The 25,256-nt window shown below is 41.7% G+C and overlaps 1 protein-coding gene across 1 annotated transcript in view; it reads left to right on the top strand.

Moving 5' to 3' along the window:
• Window positions 1-2,982: 2,982 nt before the first annotated feature.
• The window catches only part of LOC139303641 (myosin phosphatase Rho-interacting protein), a 48,501-nt gene continuing 26,227 nt past the window's right edge, over window positions 2,983-25,256 (top strand). The window contains exons 1-4 of the mRNA XM_070927482.1: window positions 2,983-3,102; window positions 5,501-5,578; window positions 7,546-7,611; window positions 24,476-24,627. Of these exons, the coding sequence (XP_070783583.1) occupies window positions 2,983-3,102; window positions 5,501-5,578; window positions 7,546-7,611; window positions 24,476-24,627 (416 nt within the window). The remainder of the gene's footprint in view (window positions 3,103-5,500; window positions 5,579-7,545; window positions 7,612-24,475; window positions 24,628-25,256) is intronic.

A 25,256-nucleotide genomic window follows, 5' to 3' on the forward strand; every position in this document is an offset into this window, starting at 1 on the left:
ACTACAGCCTCACTGAAATGACATTTTCATTAGTGTATTTCTCTGCTTGCCTTATTAATTAATTACTACTGACTTTAGAACACACAGTTTGAGAGAGGTTAGGCTATTTATAGTGTTTAAAGTCAGACATTCAAGTCTAAAATGGTTCAAGTTAGTTAGTCCTAATTAAAAACCTTTGTAGACCATTAATACCCTACATGTGCAGTGATGGATGTAATTCTGATACAAGACATTAAATGATCCCCTCAAGAACTTGATGCATTTCACCCATGTTGTCATTGTTACTACTATATGATATTACATTTTTGTTACTCAGTTGATGCTCACTTTGTTCTCTCCTGGTTACACAAACGTTTAAGCACAAAAGTGAAAATAGTCACTAGGTTATCACTGAATTATGCTTTGCTGGACTGAAGGAATAATTAAGATGATTTGACACTGACTTAGCTGTGATAAACCTCACTGTATATGTTACCTTGACACTGCTGTCCCCGCACACCACCTCAAGCGCCCTAAATAAAATCTTGCACTTCTTACAAGTTCACTAAATGAGTGTCTTTTTATTGACAGAATGAATGAGGTTTGAGTATGTACGATGTGGTACCTGTTTTGAGGCCATATGTTTCTGCATAATTTTATTTATTTTTGGTTTGTGGAGGAATGCAAGCAAGGGACAACCAAAGTACACGCTTGTTCCTGCGAGAGTAGTTCTAAAACTCTTCCAAGACTTTTAATAACACCTTGCTAAATTTCCATGACTTTATTTTAATAGTGTGATAAGATACACTGCCTATTGTTATGTAATAAATGTAGTAATTCAATTTTCTTATGTGAGTCTATGAGTTACGTTTTCATGAGACAACAGGTGGCGTATCAGGACACTGCAAAGCATGACAGCATTTTCATTACATCACAACATTCTGCAACACTTCATATTTTCACTCTCAAAACCAGCCGCATGGTGGAAGAATTGCAAAATTTCCTGCTATCCATAACTCCCATTTGATTGGGCTCTATCTAACATACTTGTACATCGTGTTGATTTTGTTTTCCATCTCTAAACTTAACCACTTGACCCTATCTTGGACCTGGCCATTGGAAATTTAAGACCAACAGGTGGTGCTCTGTAGCCTGGAATCAAAACACCACTTCAGGATCGCTTTCCATGTTTAAAATGAACAGACTTTGATAACGCTTTCATTTGAGCAGTATATTTGAGGCATTCTTTTTCTTTACTTGTATCTACCAAATCTCATGCAGTAGTAGTAGTTGGAGTAGTAGTAGTAATGTGAAAATAGCCTCCATCAAAAGTCCCTTCCTTTGAAACCTATCAGCACCAATAACAAAACAGATGAAAGCAAATTTTGATCTAGCTAAATATTGTTAGCTAGATCTATCAAGTTTATCAGTTTTGTAATTTTCAGGAGTATGATGTTACAGTGTTTGTCATGTTGTGTGTAATAGATACATAACATTTGAGAAATAAGATGAAATTGCAGTAGCGGGCTATAGATAGTAGTAGTAGATTGGGCGTCACTTTAATTACAGGTCATGTAGAGATGTTTCAGTGTAGTACTCAGTGCTTTTAAGGCTTTAGACTTTTGCTTGCAAACACTCCATGAAAGGTCAAATAATCAAGGTGTTATCTTGTTTATAAGTTATCTTTGTCAAATAAAGCCTCAAGTAGCTTGTACCATGTTCATCTGAGGTAACACTTTTTTTCAATATTGGAAAAAAAGAAGGAATTAGAAATGTTTTGACACATTGCTACCTTTCTTTTCTTCTTTGCTTTCCTGTCCTGTTGTTGTGGATTTTGAAGATTAGCACACCACACAAAAAAACAAAAATATCAGCTAAAGAAATGACCTCTACTATTAACGAGGGTAACCTGAATAAATGTAGCCCACAGCCTGTCCTTTCAGTTTGAAATGTAAAATATTTGCTCAGGCTAATATCAATAACATAACAGTTTCACATAGAAGTTCATTTTTGTTATCATGGGCTCTTTAAAGCCCACCTACCTTGAGCGAAAGTATTGGAGATTTTTGAGGCTTTCTATTGGACCGTTAAAGACACAACCTCGGATGTGGGCGTGCCAATACATGTGATTGGTCGAGGCTGCTGTCAATCACCGCTTCACTCTCTCCTGAGCCCCTCCCCATCTCTCCACCGACTGGCCGTGCGGCCCAAGTGAGGATTTTCACGAAAACATCCACCGCAGACTGCGTACCAGTGCCAACGAGAACGGTGCTACGACGAACGGGACCCGACGCTATGGATCCAACGGCATGACAGCCGAGCCTATGGCGTATTTAAAGTTGGACAACGGTGTCTGGCCTTGAACGGAGACGTTAGAAGCGTGAAACGGATTTAACGGCAATGAATGCGGTATCACTTGTTATATAGACAGAAAGAGAGAGACAGAGAGAGAGAGAGAGAGAGAGAGAGAGAGGGGGGCCAAAGTGGACTCCCTCCCTCGGTAGACCTCGTACCGCCCGATGGAGGCTGACGGGACCTTTGCAGTGAGCTCGAGGCCCGTGAATATCACCTGTGAAACGTCGACACCTCGCTGGGGGACGTAATTAAGGAAGAAGACCGCGCACACCTGTCTGCGCTTTCGACGACTTATTTGACAACTTCTCAGTAAGCCTGTACACAAAAACAAAAGTTAGCAGGTCAACGTTAGCTGCGGGAGGCGACCCCTCGCGCAAGATGACAATCATAGATATCACTTAACGAGAGGTTATTCACCGCCTCAGGTGACCCAGGACAGGTGAACAGCAGCACTGATACGCTGTGAATGGACTTCACGCTTCTTTCTTCTGATGGGTTTGTTCTAGAAAGTTGTCCTGTTATATTTCGCCATCAGCAAGTTGACTCCAACCCATTTGACTGCGAGAATTGAGCAGTTTTGTTTCTCAAACAAGGATTTCTTGGACTTTTTTTTTTCTCATCAAGTGTCGCCTTTTTTCTCCATCAACCATGTCATTCAAAGACAATCCTTGTCGGAAATTTCAAGCCAACATTTTCAACAAAAGTAAATGCCAGAACTGCTTCAAGCCCAGAGAATCACATTTGCTGAACGATGAAGACTTAAATCAGGTGAACAAATGCTTCTTTAAACATTGGATATTTCATACTTGTGATATTGTCTATGTAATCTGTAGTAATGTAAAAAGGAAGCCTGTCTGTATCTGTCCGTTTGATGTGCACATTTCAAAGGGCTTGTCATGTGTCAATAGACCATGAAGTGCAAAGGTTAGGTTAATTGGACACAATTATGTTCCAGCCCAAGGGCGCATATTGACCTTAATTCATGCAGATATAGGCCTCCACCCAGCTCCATGCCTTCCAGCACAGTAGCAACTGCTTTTGTTGAATCATTTGGGTTACAGTTATTTCTGTGAAATCGTCTTTAAAAAAAGTTGCTATTATGTCCCATCCTGTTTGGTATTTTGCCTTGTTCTTATTCTTTGCCACACTGTTGTCTCCTTTATGCCAAAATTTAGCAATCACGTTCACTCCTAAAGGCACTAAAGATGGGAGACTGTTGTTTTCCAATAATATTAAAATCACAAAAGGAGATTTTCCACTAACAGTCCCTGCTGGACTGTGTTGTTGATATTGGCAGGTTGTAAATTGTGGTCACATCAGGTCACACTGAACTCTGTTGGCCTATATCGTGATCATTCCCTTTTGTAAGCTGTTTAACAGGACAGGTTAAGAGTCACCTGTGTCCAGGTTGACAGTTTCTGTGACTGACAGTGATGCTTCTTCAGTTGGTAATGTCTTCAACATGGCTGGATGAGGACTACCATTTTCCTATTGTGTCCTCCCATCCCATCGTGACCAAATGGCTTCTCTGTTGGAATGGAAACAGTCTTGAGGTTATTTCTCAGTGGAATTTCTGACCCCACTGGCTATCAAACTTATCCTTTGATGGCTGCACCCGGTGAAAGGTTATCATCTGCTGTCAGAGACTGACCTGGGACAGGCTGGTCATGTTGTTCATTGTTTAAAAGTCCTACAACTAGAAGATACTGAAGGCCTGTGAATCTCATTCTGTGCATGTTTTCATCCAGAACTTTTGTCATTCCTTTTGCCGCCCCTCCAACTCACCAGTCAAAGGCCCCTGCTATTGGTGCAGTATTACATAGTCATTTATGATGGGGGGGATAAGAGGTTGGGGGCAGTTGCGAAATGAACACACACGAACACACTCAAATGACTGCGTTTAACCACTGAACCACTGAAGGGTAAAAAATGACCTAGATTCATCTCGTCTACTTCTCTCTCTCAGGAGGACTTGCTGTTCGGGCTGCTGTCAGGTCATGTGAGGAGAGATGGGACGTTTTTCTAAAGCATGCTCAGTCTCAGTGTTCCTCCTTGGGCTTTAAACTAATTTTTCACAGGCAAGGAGGAAGATAGTGTCCCAGTAATAGTGTGATTCCCTCTCAACATTTATTGCACTGCCCTTTCCTGCAGTCCCACTATCAAATAACTTATCTGTAAGGTGCTATTCACCTCTCAGGTTGTCTTTCAGAAGTTGGATGTTGTTTTCACTTGCAAGTCTGACTCTTGACTGTTACAGACGTAATGATTGAAAACTCCTGTTATGTCATTTTGTTTGCAGAGTCACTCCACTGAGAAATGCACTGTACCTCCTGTAATCAAAGTGAAAGAGGATGTTATGGTGGATTATACTTGGCTTTACATGGGATGAAGTTATGACTGTAATCAAAACCACTGATAGATGGACATAGAGGTGCTAGGCGGCTGTAAATGTCAGAGCTTTTCTACTTGATTTGCAGGCTACTGTTCCATAGACTTGAGACTGCGGTTGAATTACGTAAGGTACTTAATTAGTTAAGCTCTTTAGGTGTAGATGAGATTTGAGTGTAAACATATGCAGTCAAATTTGTGCTCCTGTACACACAACCCTGCAGTGGTTATGCAGGGCTTTTTTTTGGCTGTGCAAACGAATGCTGACTACTAGTATGGCCAGAGTTCAAGTTTGTACCAGAACTATTTAAGAAAGACTGCCAGGCCAACTTGCATTGCTCAGTGCAAGTTTGCATTGCAAATCTGTAGCCACAAAGCTCTCTCGGGCTCCTTACCACTTATCTCTCCTGTTTTTCATCCACTGTTTTTCTTGCTAACTTCTGCCTCTTGCTGCCCCCTCCACCCACCAGTCCACCCACTTAGAGGATCAGAGGGAAAAATCATGTGTGTTACCCTTTCCCTTTTTTTTTTTCCAGAGCAGCATGGTGCTCTGGGATATAGCCAGCTGGAGAATGTAGCCTGCAGTCAACTAAAGGCAGCTAGTGACTAATACACACCTTCGTGGAGTTAAACTAAATGTGTAGCCTGGTCTAGGGACCAGCCTCCAGTTATATCAACAGCAAATTAAAATGTGCATAATTGAACTGTTGACCGATATGTTGATGTGCCTGTTGTAGTGTTTTCTTTCAACACTGTAATTGTGTTTTCTCCTCACCAGGCAAAACCTATATATGGAGGCTGGTTGCTGCTGGCACCAGAGGGAACAAACTTTGACAATCCCTTACACAGATCTCGGGTAAGTGGTTCCTTTGCTGTACTTGCTGGGGCATAGTTTTGTCTTTTCACCTCTTTTTGACTTCCTTAATAAAGGCGCTTTTGGTGCTTCATGAAAACAAAATGGTAAAACAAAAGGGAACGACTTTATTTGACCCATTATGTGTAACTTCTGCTCATGCCAAGAGTCAGTAGGTGCAGCTTTGATGGGTAAAGTTTAGTACATTAGGGCAGATCCAAGGGTGCCAGGTAAGTTGAAAAAGGTAATTGGCTTGACTTGCCCGTCCTTTTAATTTTGTTATCCATTCCGGCATTCATTTGATATCTGACAAACAGGAGGTCTGGTTATTGTGGCTCATGTCGCTGGTTCATGGATTCAGCAGCTTCCCGTGGGAGGCTTGGCCCTCTATCAGAAGAAGCCTCATGCTCAGGCAATAATGAGCCTAATATTGACTTTATTTCATGAATCCTGCTCCCCTAGCATCGTGTAATGGGAGCCTTGCTCTGTTGCACCGCTTCCTTTATCAGCTCCCAGATAATATGGCGGTGGTGCATCCCAAAGAGAAGTCGAGAGAATGTGGGGGAGGAGAAGGAAAAATCCCAGTTCTCACAGCCACACTGATGGCTTCCATATGGGTTTTGGGAAAAGCACCTCTGGATCCTTCAACTTTACTACTGTCAACAGTCTGCTGCGGCTTTGACATAATCACTGATGTGTTCTGCCTATTCTTACAATCAGCTTTTCACTGTGGGGGTATAATTGGTGGCCCGTACTTTGCGCTGAGGTGAGCAGGTTGGTCAGGTTTTGACTGACCAACAAGGAAATAACAGAGAAAAAAAGCTGACATGTAGGATGAGTCATGTTTTAGGACCACTTTAGTCTGACAGTTTGTGGGTCTGTGGCTCTATTCTGTCCATCAATAACACTGCAGAATTGCCCTGTAAGCCACATATCTATCACCCTTTTAATGGATATGACTGCAGTGTCCCATTAACATCACCCGTGAAGCTTATCAACACCTCTGTTGAGACCTTCCAATGCCTTTTAGGTTACAAAGCACCTCTCAATATTTCATGGATTGGGCTCAGTTGGAATCGGAGCCCAGGATATTTAACACTGGGACAAAACGGTGCATTAACATAAGGGGGAGGGGGCTGTGGCGAACTCATCAAGCCAATGAGGAAGGCGATCAATGGACACTGTCACCATATAACTTGCACAAATATCGACAGAATGCTATTCTAACCAAGAGATAAAATGACTCTAAGGTGTGTTAAATCTGACCTTGTAGTTTCAGAAATGTGATACTTCATCTTCCTCAGTATGCTGGGGTCCATCAACATTGTGCATTTAATATTTTATGAGCAGAGAGAGCTGTCAGATATCAGTTCAAGGTTGTTTGCATTCAACATATATATCCTGTAAGGCCGATCTGGGCATGGTTAATGTTATTACAAGTGTTACAAAGATGTTTTATACTGCTGTGAAAGGGTTTAGATATGTAGTTTGTAAACTAGGTGTGTTCCTATCAGGGTTCTGTCTATTGTTTTTTTTCCTCATACATTTATGAAGAAAAACAAACCAAAAACTGGATGATTGACTTTTGAACTGAAACCTGACGATAAAATGTTTTCCAGCTAGCTTGAAAGCATTGTGATGTGGTATATACTGAAAGTGTGCCAAGAACCGGGTTGCCACTGCATTGCAACTGTTTCCCAAAGGCTTGCTTACCCTTGTGTATTTATTGTTTGTATGTGTGTAGCAGTCAAGTCTTTATACCCTGAGTATCTGTCAATATTTGTTAAACTACCATGGCTAAAAATGGCTAATGTGTAATAAATAACAGCTTTCAAGCCCATGCTTTGCACATTTTCACATGTTGCTTCATCCATTATAAAATCCAGGTGTGGTTTACTGCTGGGCTTGATACTGAAATCCATCATGTGACCTTGTCAGTAATTCAAGAATTTCTCTTTTTCTTCATGCAGAAATGGCAAAGGAGGTTCTTCATCCTTTACGAACATGGCTTACTTCGCTACGCTCTGGACGAAATGGTGAGTGAAAGCTTTCTTCCTGTCAGCTGCTGATTTTTGTTTGCTTTGAGTAAACGTCTAAATATGATACGTTCTAAAATGAAGGCTGATATTTGAATAATGGTATCAAGTAGTAGCTGGTGGCATAGTCTTCGAGCAAATAAAAAACAATGCTATAAACCTGTGCTATGATGATTTTCTTTCTTTGTGTTAACCTGCTATTTAATGAAACTCAGCACAATATCCAACAACGAAAGGGACGTGAATATGCCCCTGGAAGTGTTTTAATGTGAAACTGCTGGAGGAAGTGTTGAGTTTGCATTACCAGCATACAGTAAGTTAGGAACAGATCACCAAACAGGGTGGCTTATAACTGAAATATAATACAATATAAAACAAAATTAGGTTTTTTTAAAGGCTCTCTTTTCATTTGAGTTAAATAAAGGCCCTGACCACCCATGACGGTTATGTGGCTAGTTAACTAATTTTGACTCGAGCAGAAAAGCAGAGTTTCACTTGTTCTTTTCTGTTTATAAAAGGAGTTGCTGTCAGTGGAAGCTTTTCACGTGATGTTGCATAAAAAGGGAGAAGAATTAATTTACAGTCTTAAAACATTGGAAGTGTTATATAGTTTAAAGTGTAGTTATTTTGTTCGTAGCATTTTGCTGTTTGTCCGAAGAATACCTGAAGGGGTGCGATGGGCTCGCTACCATTTGACCAGGCAGTCGGCACACTGTTAACACCAGTTCTCTCTTGCATACAGCAGAGTATTTTGTGAATGTGTTAAACACTAACTAGCACAGTGGTGTCAAAAGGAATGAAGTGACACCACATGGTGTTGATACTAAGAGTCATGTGCCAAACTGTGTGTGTATAGTGGCCAACACACTTGTTGCGCAAGAGCCCCATGACAACTTCCTGTTCTGAAACAAAAACTGGAAAAAAAACACTCAGTGATCTTTATTGGCACCAGTAACTGAATATCTATACAGTAATTATAAAATGAATATGTAGACTGACAGTTCCTCCTTGAGTTCATGTTTTTGTAGGTCAGTTGTTTGAATACTATATATATATATAGTTTGGCAGTTCTATTACTACTGCATTATACTGCAGCATGTGGGCACACTGAATATTGATTGACCCAAAGCAGTGCTCGACAGTTTTTCTCTAAACGTGGGACGTGCTTTGAAATTACGTGAAAGCAGAAGTAGTTGAAACAGCACTTGCTTTGTTGCTTATGACCCTTTCATACTGTATGTGACATTCTCTGGCAGAGGAGAGCGATGCTGAGAGGTTTTATGTAATAGAAACAGCAGGAGATAGATTTTTTTTTTCTGTTCTGTGCCCCTCAGGGTCATTTCATTCCCCCTATAGAAATCTGTTAAATGTTGAATAGCAAGGTTACAATTTGCATCCAAGAACCGAGAATTATATTATAATAAACCTGGCAAAAAATACTGTACTGGCCTAAATGTCTTCTTCTTGTGAGGCACTGGTGGAGAATGATGACACCAGAAGAAGGATGGATGTTGTGTTTACTGGAAGAGACAAAGGAAAGAGGCGGATGTCCTCCTTCCATTCATCGTTCTCTCTGGATGTCACTCTTCATCTTTTCATCTCCTTGCTGAATGCAGGATCAAAAGGAGAGGGGGGTAGCAAGGGTCTGGAGCTGGAAATATCAAGTGACACTAAATATAGAACATCACTTGTCACACAAAACACATTCGAATAATTGTTTTGTGTTGAATAAACAGCTGCACAAACATGGCTAATTGGCATATCTGTTTTTCTTTTTTGTGAACAAGTTAATATTTGGACTGTTTTACGTTGAATATCGGGTAGGGTTAGAATCTGTGAGTGGCATTATATGAGTTCATAATTTGCAGTTAATGCTCTTTTCACTTTTATTGACAGTATAGGTAATGATGTAAAATACATTTAGTGTTGAAACATTGTGTGAAGCTACAATAAATATTAATAACACCGGAGCAATTTTAGTGTGTGACTGGCTTTTAGTTTTTCTAAGTGGTTGGTTTAGTAGCTGTTTTTGTTTAGCCTTTTTATAAAGTGATCTCAGCTTTGCCATTATTGCAACATTTCATTTTTGTGCAGTGTTGCCAAAATTACAATCCAAACCTTATTGCACCATTGATGTTGAATTGCCCATACTGGATGATGGGTATGGTTTTGAAATTTGATACACAGCTAAGTATTATGTGCAGTAGTATGCATATTACATACAGTTAAAATGTTCAGTGCAAAATGCTTCAGATGTCTACAATAAACATTACATGCAAGAAAGCGACTTACATTAAGATCAGTTTAAATGCTGTATTATGAATGACATCAGGTCACATCTAAAGACTGCCAGCTTTCGCCAGTATAACATTGCTCCAGACCACATCAGAGCCCCCATCTGAGAGTACTGGTTGGGGTTGTAGATGAGGAGGTGCCCCTCTGTTTTCCTCTCGGCCTAGTTTTATGGCTCTTGTGTCTTGGCTCTAACCAAACCCAGATGGGCTGCGGTCCCAACCTTCAGGATGTGGCACGGCTCTGGGGGAAAGGAATGGGTTAGCAAAGGCTTGGGAGAGCCATCGATTTGGGGTTGCCCACCTACGGTGAACACCCAACACTACACACCACTGCCATCGTTTTATGCTAAGAGCAGTGGTGCCTTTGAATAGCCGTTATGTGCAAGAGACAAGGGGTAAAAAGAAGAAAATGTAGCTGCAGTTAGAGTAAGATCCAAGAGAAAATGTACTCTGATTGGAAGGATGGAGAGGGCGAATAGCTGAAAATGTTGGCCCGCATAGAACATGTTCTGCCATGCAAGGCTAATGTGTCACAGCAGCTTCCGTGGACTGTTCTTGGCATAGGCCTACAAAGAAGGGAGTTCAAATGTGTTGTGTCTAAGCAAGTTCATGTACATTATATTAGCTGTCCACTGTCAATTCAGTCTCCAGCGTTTGCTGAATGGACAAGCTAGACTTTCCCAGAGCAACCCAACGCAGTTGTTTCAGGGGAGAGTTACCAAGGCAACATGTTTTGTCCCTTTGTCCAGCAACAGTTGACCGTGGCATGTGTAACATGGGACAGTTATTCTCTGTTTTGTAGAGAGATCTGGCCGTCTCTGTCCCGACTGTAGGGATACAGGACAGAACACTCTGGAAGCAAAGCACGAGTGTGTGGGCTCAAGCTGTCTCTAGGCTCAGTCATATGGTGAGCAAGCCTTTCTACAGTAGCTGTAGAAAAAAACATCAGACACAGCATCGAAACAAATGTGCAAGGCTGGATCAGACAGAGTTATAGTTTGTGCTGAGCTGCACATGTTTCTGCGTGTGTGAGTGAATACACCTGGGACCGAGGGTGCTTGACTACGGAGGCCATGTCAGGAACAGGTGTTGCAAGGTTTGAGAAACCTCAGTTTTAACCTGACTTCAGCTTCAGCCGTCTCAAGAGAAAGTGGTCTTCTTATCATTTAGAGGTAAAGAAAAGAAAAATGAACAACCTGAGCAGAGGGCACCCATACACACAACAGTATGATTAAGCTGTTCAAGTTGTTTAAGTGATGTGAGAAACACACATACACACACAAAATCCATTATCACCTCATGGTGAGGGCAGGTATGTGGGTGTAAAGAACTCTCCAGCTCCACAAAGCCACTTTGATGACATCAGTGCGAGTTAAAATGATCAACACCCACACTATAATAACTGCTTCACTATGCAGTCCTAAATACCCCACACAACACCTAGCTTGACCTTGCGTGGTAACCTGTTCTTTCTGACACACACACACACACACCTCTCATCATATGATCTAGGCTGAATTTTTTTCGTCTTTGCAATGGCTCTGTCTCTGTTGTGGTCTCTGAGCTCACACTGAATCACAGCCTCATTTACTTTTTTTTTTTTTTTTTTACATCTTGAGATTAAGAAGGCAGACTGTTGACTGTGGCTTGTGTATAATATTTCCTCACTTTCTTTGGAGGCCATTGCAGGTGCTTGTAGGAGACTGTGCACTTTGTGTTCTCATGCTTGTCAGTTCATCTATTTTAGTCCAGATTGAACAAGCACAGTATACCTGCGAATAAAATGAGGCTACCTATTGAGTTGCACTGCACAAAAGGGCCCATTCAGAGACTCTTGAATTGCATTTGCCTTTTAGACTGTATTGACTGCAGTCGACTGTCTGTATCAGGGCCATATCCCATGTTATTCCAAGGAGAACATGATGTTCTCATGACGTTTCAGTTGTTGAAGTGTTGAAGCTCAATTAATTTCCTGTGTTGACTGGAATTCAAATAGTGGACCCTTGCACCATAGCACTGTCCAAGAACTGAGAGGGTTTTGACAAACTTCCCTCCATTTCCCACACATTTGTGCATTCTTTTAACTTGAGGTACACTATTCTGCTGCCTCTCTCCTCAGGCAGACATGAGCATATATACCTCAGCCTGTGTTAGCCCTCAGATTTGTAAGACCTTTTGACATGCTGAAACATGTATAAACCCTCTCCCTTTTTTTGTCCTGTGAAACATGAAATTGAGGGCTATTTTTAACCAGTTTTTTGGAGCTTTTGTCTTGTGTTGGTTTGGGAATGAGGAAAGCTTTCTAGGGGATGGATGAGTGGGCAGGGCCTCTGAGCTGTGTTGTTGCCTCCAGGCACTCTATGCAAGGAATAAGTGGAGGCTGACCACCCCACCCCACCAAATTAGGGATACTTATAGGGGAGCTCCAGTCTTCCACTCACAGCAAGCCATGGGAAACAGAGTGGAGAGGGAAGGCAAGACTGCCTGGAGAACACCAGCTTGTGTTACAGTACGAGATGGAAAGATGAATGGTTTCGGATTGAAAGGTGGACTGGAGAGAGAAGCAGATGATTCGGAGGGAAAAGGGTAAATAAATAAGATGTTGGTCACAGCACATGTTGATTAGACAATGTAAGCCTTCCACATTGGATCATTGTGGATTGTTTACTAAGTGTGGGTCCTGGGTGAGGCATGTGTTGGTTTTGTAGAGATATGGTGCGTGAGAGTCTCCTTTAACCCCTGCCCTTCCTTCCCCATGGTTCCAGTAGGAACTGATCTGCTGGAATGTAAACAGCCATGGATTACAGTGGGGTCACTGTTCCCATTGCACAAAGCCACAAAACCATGGGAACAGCCATTCATACAGCTTGTAATGATCAGGGTCTATAGCACTGTAACTGCCACTCAACCTAATGGCTACCCCACATCCCAAAGCTGTCGCCCAGAATAGTATATTCATAAAGAACGTTTTTTTTCTCATTTTGAGAAATGGGGAATATTTGTGGATTTTTTCACTGTTTTATCCATGTTTCGTATTCCCTATGCACTGCTGACATGGTCACTGCCATGTCTGCTGTTGGCCGGGGGAGGTTAATTGAATGAACTTTAGTGCGAGGGTGCATCCACTGTGCAGGTATCACAACCAACCAGTAGAGTCGAAAGTGCAGTGACAAATGCAGGAACCCTCACCGGCTTTCCCACCCACGAACACAGATGTTCTTTTAAATGTTTCAGTCAAACAAACCAAACCCTTGTTCTAATAGACTTGTGTAATGTAATTCTGCCAGCATACATTGACACTATAATAGAACAGAAAAGGTAAACTGGAAGAGGTAGCTTGAATATACTGCATGTTGCACCCTACCGCTAGCTACCAGGGTGGCCACCAAATGATTTGGCAGTGAAAAGGACTGCAGTGCATAGGTAATTGGAAATAATAAATCCCCATTGGTGATGCTTTGAGACAGCTCTCTGGGCTGATCCTCTGTACAATGACGCATTAGGCCACCTCATGAGCACAAGATCCAGTGTGAACATGTCATTTTGTGGGAGCACAGGTTTTAAAAGTACTGTACCACACCCACTGCAAGTGTAAGTCTCATCAGTAGAACAGCCACTGTAGTGTGGAAATGTCATCAGAAAACATGTTGGCTTATCATTCATAGCCTTGTAACTTAAGACAGGACTATATTTAGTTTTACTTTCTATGTGTTAAGGCAACTTGGCAAGTTCTTGTCTACCCTAACCAAGCACCATGTATTTCAGCCTCAGTCTCCCTGTCAGATCCAAGCTAAGGAGTCCGCCTTGCTCTCAGTTTGATCCCATGAGAGATGATTGAACTGACACAGCACACAACAAACGTGACCATAGCTTCTAGAAAAATCAGACCAGAAGCAATTCGGTAGTCTATGAAGTGGTCGTACGTTCCTGCTTAGGTGGAGGTCTACCAGCACACAGTGAAGCTCACCTCCATGTGACCCAATATGTGTGTCCTCTTTCCAAAGGAGTGCTGTGCTTTCTGAGGAGACATGAATTTACCATTACCAGCAGAGTATGATTAAACTAAATACAATAAAAGGTCTCATGGAAGATGGGCTAGGTTGTGTTTTCACTTGATAAATGACCAATCTGGCTTTCTGTTGGCTGCTTGGTCTGAATTTCCAGTGTCGTCTTATCTGTACTCTTTAGTTTTTGCCTTGGCTTTAGTCACCACATCATCCCGGATGTGGCTAAGATAAAAACCTTATCTCCTCCACTTGTTCACTGTTTGAATTCTTCCATTTCTTTAGTCAGAAGTACAGTAACCCTGTCTGGCTCAGGGCCAAGTCTGCTCTATTAACTCCTGAGCTTGGCCTGAGTGCGAGCCACTACTCTACATGGCACCACTTTGGTCACTAGTATTGTTTTTATCTTTAAAAGTGTAATTTACAGCTTTCTTTCATTAGCATGCAGACACACATGGAGAACTGCCAGGAAACACGATCCCTGTGGGTTTGAATCTAAACTTAATTGTGGTTTTGTTCTGTTTTAGACTCTCAAGGATCAAATGTGAAGGACAGGAAGACATTTTCATGCTTTCCCACTGACCTCCCCCTCACCAACTCCCTTTTCCCATTTATTGTGTGTGTGTGTGTGTGTGTGTGTGTGTGTGTGTGTGTGTGTGTGTGTGTGTGTGTGTTCCACAGCCCAAAAGGCTTAATGAGTCTAAAAATAGTGGCTGTCAAATTACACTTATTAAATTCAAATTACAGTCAATAAAACAGCATTGTTCTCCAGTATGCACACACAAACACGCAGAAAAAGGGACTAAGCTGTCCCTCTTTGATTGGACACAAAGTCCTCCCGTTGAAAATGGGACTGAATTCATTGACATGTATTGACCTGGAAATGCGTAGACAAATTGGTGCAAGTTAGACCAAAATTCAAGGCACTTTGGAAAACATCTCACCTCAATAAGTAGGCTTTTGTCTCCTCTTAACATGTCAAAAATTAAAATGTTTGACAACAGAACCACTGGTTATGAGGTTGTACTTAAAACCCTGAGCTTCAGCTAATGTAGACTATAAGCAGGTGGAGACAGTCCTTCTGTTCAACTCTCTGGTCTATTATTATATTAGTGTTCACTGTTGCGTGAGCCTGTGGACAGGATCATTTAGCACAGGGCACTAGGTCTATCAGCACCTTGAGTAAAATAGTGTAATTCTCATAGCAAATGGTTTCTCACAAGGTATCAGTTTTCTATTGATGTGGGATTCCAGTTGATGGTGAATTTGTACTCTTTTTTAAACTTCTCTTAGTGAATATGATTGCCATGTTGGGTTGAGCCAAATGCTTGATGGCAGTCCACTGTTGCGCCATGGTGAGTCCTGAAAGGGCCTTTTTTTCAGGATGTCTTTTTAACCATCCTTTTCAATGTACCCTCCTTCATTTTCTTGTTCTTTTTAATGATTTCCAGCTATTCATTATCCAGAGAAAGGCTGGCTCCAGGAGGCTTTGGCTAAACCAGTGTCCACTCTCACTTGCATGGCCCTTACTTTTACTTTCCCATTACTCAGTCCGATTCACTTTCCCTTCCTTTTAGCTCCTCACTTTCTCTTATTCTGCCACTCTCTCGTATCTCTGTCTTTCATTCCAGTTCTCACTGGCCAATAAATCATTTGTGTTGGAGAGAACAGCCAGCAGTATTGTGTAACTTCTCTCCCCCAAACCCTCCCTTGTCTATAAAGCCAAACATGGCCTGACGGACCGCTCACTTAGTTTGTTCTAAACACTTGACCAGGACACTGACAAAAGGCTTCATTTAAAGGTCTGAGACAGGCACTAATAAAACAGTGGGGTAGGTGGGTAGGTGTCTGCATGTGTGATGGTGGGGATGTGAGACTTACCCACAGATGCACATCACTGTAGCCCACCAGTATATTGAGGTAATGTTTGTCATTTAAATTTTTTTTTAAAGATTTGGCTGCTCTTTAGCTATAAGTCAGTGAGGTTTTTAGGTTGTGGGGACGGATGGCAGAGTTGATAAGTTACATCACTGCAGTAAGACGTCTCAGTTGGATGAAGTCCTGTTGTAAACTGGCCTGAGACCTGGTGCCTAATAGACTGCTGCCTTGTGATGGCCTGCAGTAGTCACAGCTGCAGTTGAATGTCTTTCAGAGTTGCAACAGGTGCAGGTGTATTAGATGACCTTTAACCTTTCACCTCAGCTTGGCGAGCTGCCAATCCAACCACCTGTTAAGGTCAGGGCTTTGCAGCCAAGATATTTATAGAAAGAAAGAAAGTGCAACCTTGGAATTGGGCCTGGTGATGTTTCACGTGAATACAATAACAAGGGTAACACATGTATGTCATGGTAAAGATATTTAGATAGAAGTATTTGATATGCAGGTGAAAATAACTCCCATAGGCTCTTACTACCATTTCTGGGCCTTATTTCATCTGTAGGTCTTGTTTGTGAAGTCCACATAACCTGCAACTTAAGTATGTTGGCTTGTTGGTAATTGTTGTTGGGTGAGCCACTCGCTCTTTAATAACCCACTCCAGCTTCCTCAGGACCTGGCCCAAAATTCCCATTTCAAGCAGCCATGGACTGGCCTCCCTCCAGCCTCAGCACCTAATCAGCTTAGTGCTCTCTACTCTGTGCTTTTTCTGGGCTTTAAAGAGAAAGCAACAGAAAATGCCCCCTCTACTTAAATAAACTGCAGTCCTTTGAAATATTAACTACCACATGAAAAACAAAACATCAACAGAATGGTGTTTAATAAAATGTAAAACAAAGCACTGCTATAAAATATTGATTATTACTTATAATATCATAAATAAACACAGAAATGATGAAAAGGGCTCAGATCTCTAGCCCATTTCATATTTTCTGTGTTTATTTATGATACATATATCAACAAAACTGAAACTCAACTAAGTGAAAAACAACCAACCATCTTGCCTGTCTTCATCAACTTTAAGCTGTTCTTGCACACGGCAACATATTGTGCTCAGCTAATACTGACACATCTTTGACAAGCTGAGTATCTGAAACATGCTAAAATATTAGGATACCTAGATACCTACTAGTTTTGACATTTTAAACATTAACCAGTCCTTGAACACACAAAGAAATCTGGAAATGAATTTTGTTACTTGATGAATCTTAGCGTCAAAGTTATCTGCTGTCAGCACTGTTTTGGGCAGGTTAACTGCCAACCAGCAGACCTAGACCTGCAGGAAGCTGCTCTTCAGCCCTGTGGAAAAACAGCCAGCTCCAAAAACGAGGTATTAGCTGAATTCCCAAAGGAACATTTTCCTATCCCTCCCCCATTTTCCCTTCCCTTCTGCCTGATGGGCTAATTTGCGTTGACTTAGCAAGGCTTTGGCAGATTTGCAGTCATTATCAAAGAGGTAGTTGAAGCCTGACTGCAGGTCTTATGTAATTTCTTCATAGTGTAGACTGAGTTGCAGAAACTAGCTTCTTGTTAATTGTGCTGAAGGAGTGAATGATATTTATGTGCCTCTTGTATTTTGATAAGCATTGGGACCCTGTGACTTTACAATGGCCACAGCATATAAAGGATGCCTATTCACCTTGGTCTACTTTCCAAAGTGCTGTGTCAGAGCACCGTATGGGACGCTGCAGTAATCCAGACACTGCTGTTTCGGGGCACATTGTGATCTTGTAGCAACTGTTTTTTTGCGGTGGAGACAAAAATCTGATTCTAGAGCTGCAACTGTAGGATTTACTGCTCTAGAAGTCAGTGAGTGAGTGGCACTGTATTGGAGAGAACATAAAGATGCTTCAACCACATGTAATCATATAAGGTACAATCCCAGAGAAATGTGAGATAAATATTAACACTGCTTAATATTGGTGTTGTAAATTAAAACCAGTCCAATGTGCAGGGCGTCCAGTTGTAATCATCATTGCCTTGGAAGAGTTGGAGTTGTAACGAGCTTAGATTGCATGCTGTTAATGGCGGTGCTCTATTTAGGACCTAACACTGGTATCAGTGTGACATGCATTTGTGCATTCAGTGCCAAGCCACCAAGAGATTTAGATAAGTCCCACTTTCCTTCCTCCATGATCCACTGGCCTTACTGGGACTAAAATGTTTCACGTCACCTCATTTAGAGATAGCAAATAACAGCAAATACGTTTATTTTACATGTGCAATAATTAGTTAGCACTAGGGCTGGGTGATATGACCAAAGAATAAAATCTCGACTTATTTCAAGCTTAAGGGCAATTCATGATTGTAGTAGATGTTTTTTCTTGCAAAATGCAAATTTAGACTTATTTCTGCAAGACAGATGAGTCAGAATAATAAAAGGCCTGCACCACCTGCAAGACTGTCATTGTTCTACATATTCAAAAAATACAGGTCACCCCATACAGCTACGGACTGTCAATACTAAACAGATCACAGACATCCACTTCAATAATCATCTGTTTTAGCACAGATAGAGCAGAGAAGCTTGGATCAACACAAATCTCTCCCAGATAAATCATCAGTGCAAAAAATGAACAGCTGCATCAGAAAATATCTGGTTCTTGTGTCCTGTGTACATAAAAACTTTGAGGTAGAAGTTAACTACTCCAAAGGTACATTTTGCCAAGAAACTCTGTTTTGACGATTTAGACATTTTGCGCATCTTGCAAAAAACAAAAATTAATTTTAATCAAATTTTATTTGATACATATCGCTCAGCCCTAGTTAGCACTGAACCAAAAACTGAACCGCTAAGTGGAGCGAGCAGACATAGCAGAGGTATTGTTATCACAGATGAGGAGTAAAGAAAATACAATTAGAAGAAAGAAGTTTACAAATTTTAAACAGTAATTGAACTGAAGACGGTCTGCGTTATTAGGCATTGACAAGTGTGCAGAGAGGAAGGAAGCAGCTTTGACAAATATTAGTGGGAGTTGGATAGCAAAGGCAGGAAAAAGTTACCAGTCTGGGAAACCACACTCACTCGCAATAATTCTGCTTAGAGAGTCTGAACAGCCAACCCAACATGACACAACTCGATCGCAGCACCTGTTTCTCCAGCCGGGCCAATCTACTCCGTCACCACCCAGACATAGACTGGCTGATTCTCACACTCTGTGTCTGTCTTGCAGTTATTCATTTATTATTGTTATATGCATTACATAAACACTGTTTATAAAGCTTAAATCACAGTGCTGTATGTAGTAGAATAAGAAAATAATGTAGCATAGATAAATTGTTTAATTTGGTACCCACACTAATGCGTTTATTTATTCCACCCTGGAGTGGGCTTTCCATCACTGTGGGCAGCCAAAGATCTGGTTCATGTATCTCCACTACAGTTGCATCTGATTGACAGATAGCACAACTGTATCCTCCATTTGAAAAGAATCCTGTCGTACTAGCAGAGAAAATGGTCTTCATCCTCCAACTCTTCCTCTGTCTTCCTCCTCCTCTGCGTTTGTCAACTGCTGGCCTCCTAGCACGGCATTCAACCACCCACGTCCTCTCACCATTCTCCATAAGAAGCGCAGTACTGTTACCACCCACATTCCTCTCTGAAATATCTAGTTAAAATATGTGTGAAATGTGTGGTGATTTTTTTATTGTTATTTTTTCTGAGTATCGTGTTGATACAGTGCTCTCACAGTTAGCCGTCACTGTATTGCTGTTGCTGTGTAACCAGGCTTAGAGCAGATGCCTATACTGTAGCATTCATCTGCACGTCTTGAATGCATACCAGTGGAGTGAGGTGTACCTGGGAATGCCTGGAGGACTGTACTTGGCCCTGCAACAGAGATGTCAGATATCCACCATATGGCTTTTTATAGAGCTATATGTTTGTCTAAAGTACAGGCAGGGGTTAGGGTTGGTATTATAGCTGAGACTAAGATAAATAGCATGTGTGATTGTACTGGCTTAACATTGTCTCAATGTTGTGGTAAAATTATAGGACAGTGAGGACTCTGGGACAGTGATGATTGTAATCTAGTCAATGACCAATCTGTCAGCTCTAGTTCCTGGCCTGATTACTGTGTATATCTGTGTTTGTGTGATTATTGTGGACCTAGGAAGGAGAGACAGTGGTTTGATATTCCTCTAGCAAGACTAGAGGTGACTCCATCCGTCTGGCACCTGAGGACATTTCCCCGCAGCTGGTTGTTGGCATGCACACTGGTATCAAAAATGCGTGTTTACCTCTGTTGTCCTAAGTTGCTAAGGAAAGATTTATTGCATAATTGCTGTTATCGGTAATGAGCAGAGGATGTTGGACCCTGAAGAGACCTGATTCTAGGCCATTTTCGTGAGTCAGGATGAAGCAGTGCCAGTTCATCAGCGTTCCTTTTGGCTTCCATGTCTTTAATGATCAAAGTCAAATGGCTTTGGATGCAGGGTGAAGAACCTGGAAACGGAGCTTGAGGATCCTGCTGTTACATGTTTAAAGAAACGTAATGTAACTTAACGAGTGAAGTTGTAGCTTTTGAATTTGTCACCACCAAAGTTGGCAGACAAACTGGCACCTAATACAAAACAACAGATGTTTCCAATCCACTTACAGGTGTTCATAACTAACTTGGTCATTGAGCAATATTTAAGGTGTATTCATACTGACATAAATTGAATGGGAAATTAGACTGCATTAAAAAAAGATGTTGCAATATGTGACTCAATCACAGTTAAATGCCATTTCATTCCCTCATGCTCCTCTTAACTCAGTCAGTTTTACTGCACTCTCGCTTTCCATGACCAGAAATGAGTCTGTCAAACCCAAAAATGTTGATGGCAGAGGAAGAGAATTTGCTTCACAACCAAAAATGAAAGTTAGACCATCAGCCAGCTGCCAAAAGAAGCAAATATTTCTCTCACTGTGTCATAAGGGAGAATGGGATGTTTTGCTAAGCTGCAGAATGGCCAAGAGTGAAGGAAGCCAAGGGCACAAAGGCATGCATGCATGCATGGAGCTTACTAATTAGCATTTTCTAAACAAAGAATTGGTTCCTAATGAACAGTGTTGAAATTGTCTGAAACATCTGGACAGAGATCCCAAGACATACAAATACCATACGGTAGGGAGAAGAGAGATAGGCCTAAACTGTGCCGTGGACATGCATTTTAATACAATGTTGAACTTTTATAAAGAACCTTTTGATTATAAAGCATTCTGGTCATGATGTTATTGATAGATTCTATCAGTTGTAGTTCCTGTCTTCCCTGCCTCCATTCACTCTGTTGCATGGCAAAAGAGATCTTAAAAATCTCACTTTGAGCACAGAAATGTGTATTTTTAGATGCAAAGCACCTCGTGGAGCTGTCTTGTAGTGTTAAAGCTGTTGATTTCTTTTTTTTTAGACTTTTTAGACTTTTTTTAACACTAACACCTGTTGGCTCAAACCAAATAATAAAACACTTGAATTAATTAATAAATAAGTTATAATTAATAAATTAAATACTCATGTATGTACTTGATGCAGCGATTGACAATATTTCAATTTGATGTTTGTCACTGTAACACAATATTTTGGTAAAGACTAAAATGGCACATCTGACTGCTGCTTTCATAATCTTTTCACAGATATATCTCAATAAATATATATAATGCCCTCCTGCCCCTCTAGTCATCGCAGACTGGCCCAGAGAAACCAAATCTTTTTCTGATTTGTCCCCGTCTCCCCTTGAGACTCTGCTCAATGACTCCCATCGAGACAGTATTCATTCATTATTGTCTGAACAACTTCAGAGACAAGAATAAGTTTATGCTGGCTTCATAATTTCCATGCTCTGATCACAAAAGGACACTTGTTTGGGCCTCTTGTCTCTCAGTCATTTCCTTGTTGAGGGTTAAGGGGAGGAGTGGCTCTGTGGACTGTGGCGGCTGACAATCCCACATTGTGTGAACTAGTGCTGCTTCACAAAGGGCCCATTGTGGAGAGCAGTGGCCCAGGGAGAGGGGACTGGGTCTAGGCTAGGTGACAGTGAGGTGTGGGTTCGGGGGGCCTGGGTGTGGGGGCTAGAGCCGCGATGGCTGGCCCAAAGTAGGGGCGTGTATTGGTGCTCAGCTGACACGGTGCTGGGGCAGGGAGGGTGCACACGTGTGAGAGGAGTCCCGTGCTGCTTGCCACACGGCTCCAGTGCAAACATGTACTGTACTCCCACACAACCACCACCTACTTCATATACAGTAAGCACTCAAATCTCTCTCAGAGGTGAGCAGCTTTATCAAAATAGGTTTTTAATCAGAGCGGTTGTCAGTCTCTGATTTATTTTCTGTATCCCAGAGAATCCGATGCTGTGATTATAAAACTGGGGGCTTAAGCTGCTTGTACAACTGTTCCCAGAATTTGAAATATTTTGCTGTTTATCCTCCTCTGACTCCAGCTCAAGGACAAGCCCACATGTGTGGTGTACTCTAGATTCGTTTACTCAGACAGATGGCCTAGCAGTCCAAAGTTATAGTTCACAAAACCCTTTTTTCCTGCTGCACTGTTGTTCTCCTTGACCACCAGCTTGAGACTTAATCCTCCTTTTCTCACCCTCTACTGTACCCACTCTCCGTCCCCAAACCTTCTTCCTTCCTCTCTCCATGTCTGAGAGTGACAGGGCTCTCAGGTCAAGCTGACGGCAGTCTCTCTGTCCAGTCTGAAGCAGGCCTAGGCCCTCGCCCAGCTGTCCCAAGGTCTATTTGTCTGTCTGTCTGTCAGGCCCGGCTGTTGCCCTGGCCTCTCACCTTAGTGTCAAGAGCCCTTCGGTGATGGAGCATTTTAAAGCCACGGGCATAAGAAGTTGAACCAAACTGCCTCTGTGCCACTCTTGTTTTACAGTGGTACATGAGAAATTGCTAAGCTTATACTACCTGTCATTTCATGCTGTCTCACATTTTTCTCTTACTCTTAGCCTAGTTAGACCAACCTACTATCCTACCTACTAGCCACATTTTGACTCTGTTATATGTTACACTAAAGACAGTGGTAGAAGAGTTGACAATGAAAGTGACATTTAACAGTGACGAAGTAAACAGGGCCTCTCATTTGACCTCAGGGTGGGATTACCACAAACTGTTAACTATTGACTTCTCTGTCCACATTAGAGGCCGTCCATAGGCTTCAATTGCTCTGTTGCTGACAGGCTATGGTTATGCTGCACAAATTGGGTCCTTGAGTTAGATTTATTTGGTCTAGCTAACGTGAACGTGATACCTTTAATTTTGTTTCCAGCTCTATATCCTAATATATTCCGATTTGCTGAGGGCTGTAATTTATCATCTGTGGCTACCTAGTACTTATAGCTTGGAACCACTGTGGTATTTTGGTGTCTATAATTCTGCCTGTATGTTTAGTGCAGTGAAAGTAGGGCCCAAAAGCTGTTCAAATATCTACCCATGCCCAGTGTGCTTAGTTATGTGGTACTCATTTACTTCATTGAACAAATATAAATCCCTCAGTCAACATAAGATTATCAAGGCTTCTCCTATTGCTGGTGTAAGTCATTTTGAGGTCAGACTAAGCTAAAGTCAGTTTTCCTGAACTAGTAATATTTGTGGTAACGTGTGTGCAAATATTTGCCCTCTTCAAGTTCTGTCTTTCTAAGAAGCGTCTGCACAAGTGTTTTACCCAAAACTTCACTTGGAGCGATGCAGCACAATGGACTATAAATAGATTATCTTATCTGTTCCAAGTCGTCCCTACATAAGACCTGCATGCGAAAGTCATTGTACACAAAGTAGTATTATTGTGGAAGTCCTGTGGTCATGTTATTTATGGCTGACAGATGGCATCCATGTCACTGTGCATAGTTGGGTTCACGCCTCACAGCGAGGCATCAGACAGATTAAACTCAAAACAGCTCAGCGAACCCATGAACTTGCACTGTTTATAAATGGAACCGAAAGTCCTTTTCACAGTTCCTTTCAGGCTCTTTCTAGTGTTACAGTATGCAACACGGCTATGTGGATTGGGACTAAACAACCAACATTGTGATGTACACAGGCTATATTCACATTTCAATGAATGCAATGTGAATAATCTTGAAAAACAGTCAGTAGTTCATTTGATAAACAATGTAAATTAGTATGATCTTTTTGTTTGCACCTGATTCTAGATACCTCCCTTTTTTAACTTAAATTTAGCCCACTTCTTTAACAACTAGTGCATCATTATCACTGTGTTGATTGTGGACTTTAGCCTGGATTGACTGGCGACTATTAACCAAATACAATAATGTCATGCTGAGTCCATCAGAGTGGTAAACAAATACTTAATTTCCCCGTCTAAAATCACCCTAATTATTGCTAGAGCAATACTTTCTTTTACAAATGAGCTAGTCAAGTAAAAAGCTGCATATATGATGCAATTATGTAATTATTTTTTTTAAAATGCTGCAGTACATATTACAAGAAATCAAAATATCACGGTGAGCCCTAACAAGAACATTTGACTGTACAGTTATATCAGTGTGTGGTGTGCCAAGCTTGGCATGAACATTTATGCTGGGGTGGATTATGTGAGAAGACAGACCATGTGCAGGGATATGTGGGCACGTCTGTTCACTTCCACATTTAACATTTTATCTATGTGTCTCTGTTGTGTCCTCCAGCCCAGCACTCTACCCCAGGGTACCATCAATATGAACCAGTGCTCCGACGTCGTCGATGGAGAGTCCAGGACCGGTCAGAAGAACTCGCTGTGCATCCTAACCCCTGAGAAAGAGCACTTCATACGGGCTGAGTGTAAAGAAATCATCAATGGGTAAGACATGATAACCAGGAACGTGATCTGTTATGGAATTACAAGCCGACAAACTGCCATTATGTCTTTGTATATGTGATATAAGATAACTGTGGCCTCAGGTGTGCAGTATGGTTTGTATTGTCCTCTCTTCTGGTGTGAGTGGACGGAGATGACAGAGATTTGGACAAGTGAGAATAGTTGTGTGCAGCTGCCTCTGCTGCCAAACTGCTCTGCCCCCTGCTGTCTCCTTTGGGCTGTGCTTCTCAGAGACTTGAAATCCACACTGCAGTGACAGTGCACATTCTTGAACTGTTTCCTCTCCCTGCCTCTCTAGTCCCTCTCCCTGTGTTCACAGACCCCCGTATGACTGGACACATCACGATACACAAGCTTTAAGCCTCATAATTCGGTTGTCTCTTGTGCTTCTCTTCCACTGCTGCTCCACATTCAAAGTGTGTTTCTGCTCTGCACTCTCCCTCCCTGGCTGTAGCATACATATTATGGCTATTCTTAGGGAACTGTGACTCACAACACCCACTCTCTGTTATGCTACCTGCTCTATCACTGTACACCTCCCACTCTCCTATCATCTGGCTCCCATGTGTTGGTTCTGGGCCATCACACAATCATATTAGCCCTCGCAAAGT

The sequence above is a fragment of the Enoplosus armatus genome, chromosome 20 (assembly GCF_043641665.1).
Source record: "Enoplosus armatus isolate fEnoArm2 chromosome 20, fEnoArm2.hap1, whole genome shotgun sequence".
Classification (NCBI taxonomy): Eukaryota; Metazoa; Chordata; class Actinopteri; order Centrarchiformes; family Enoplosidae; genus Enoplosus; species Enoplosus armatus.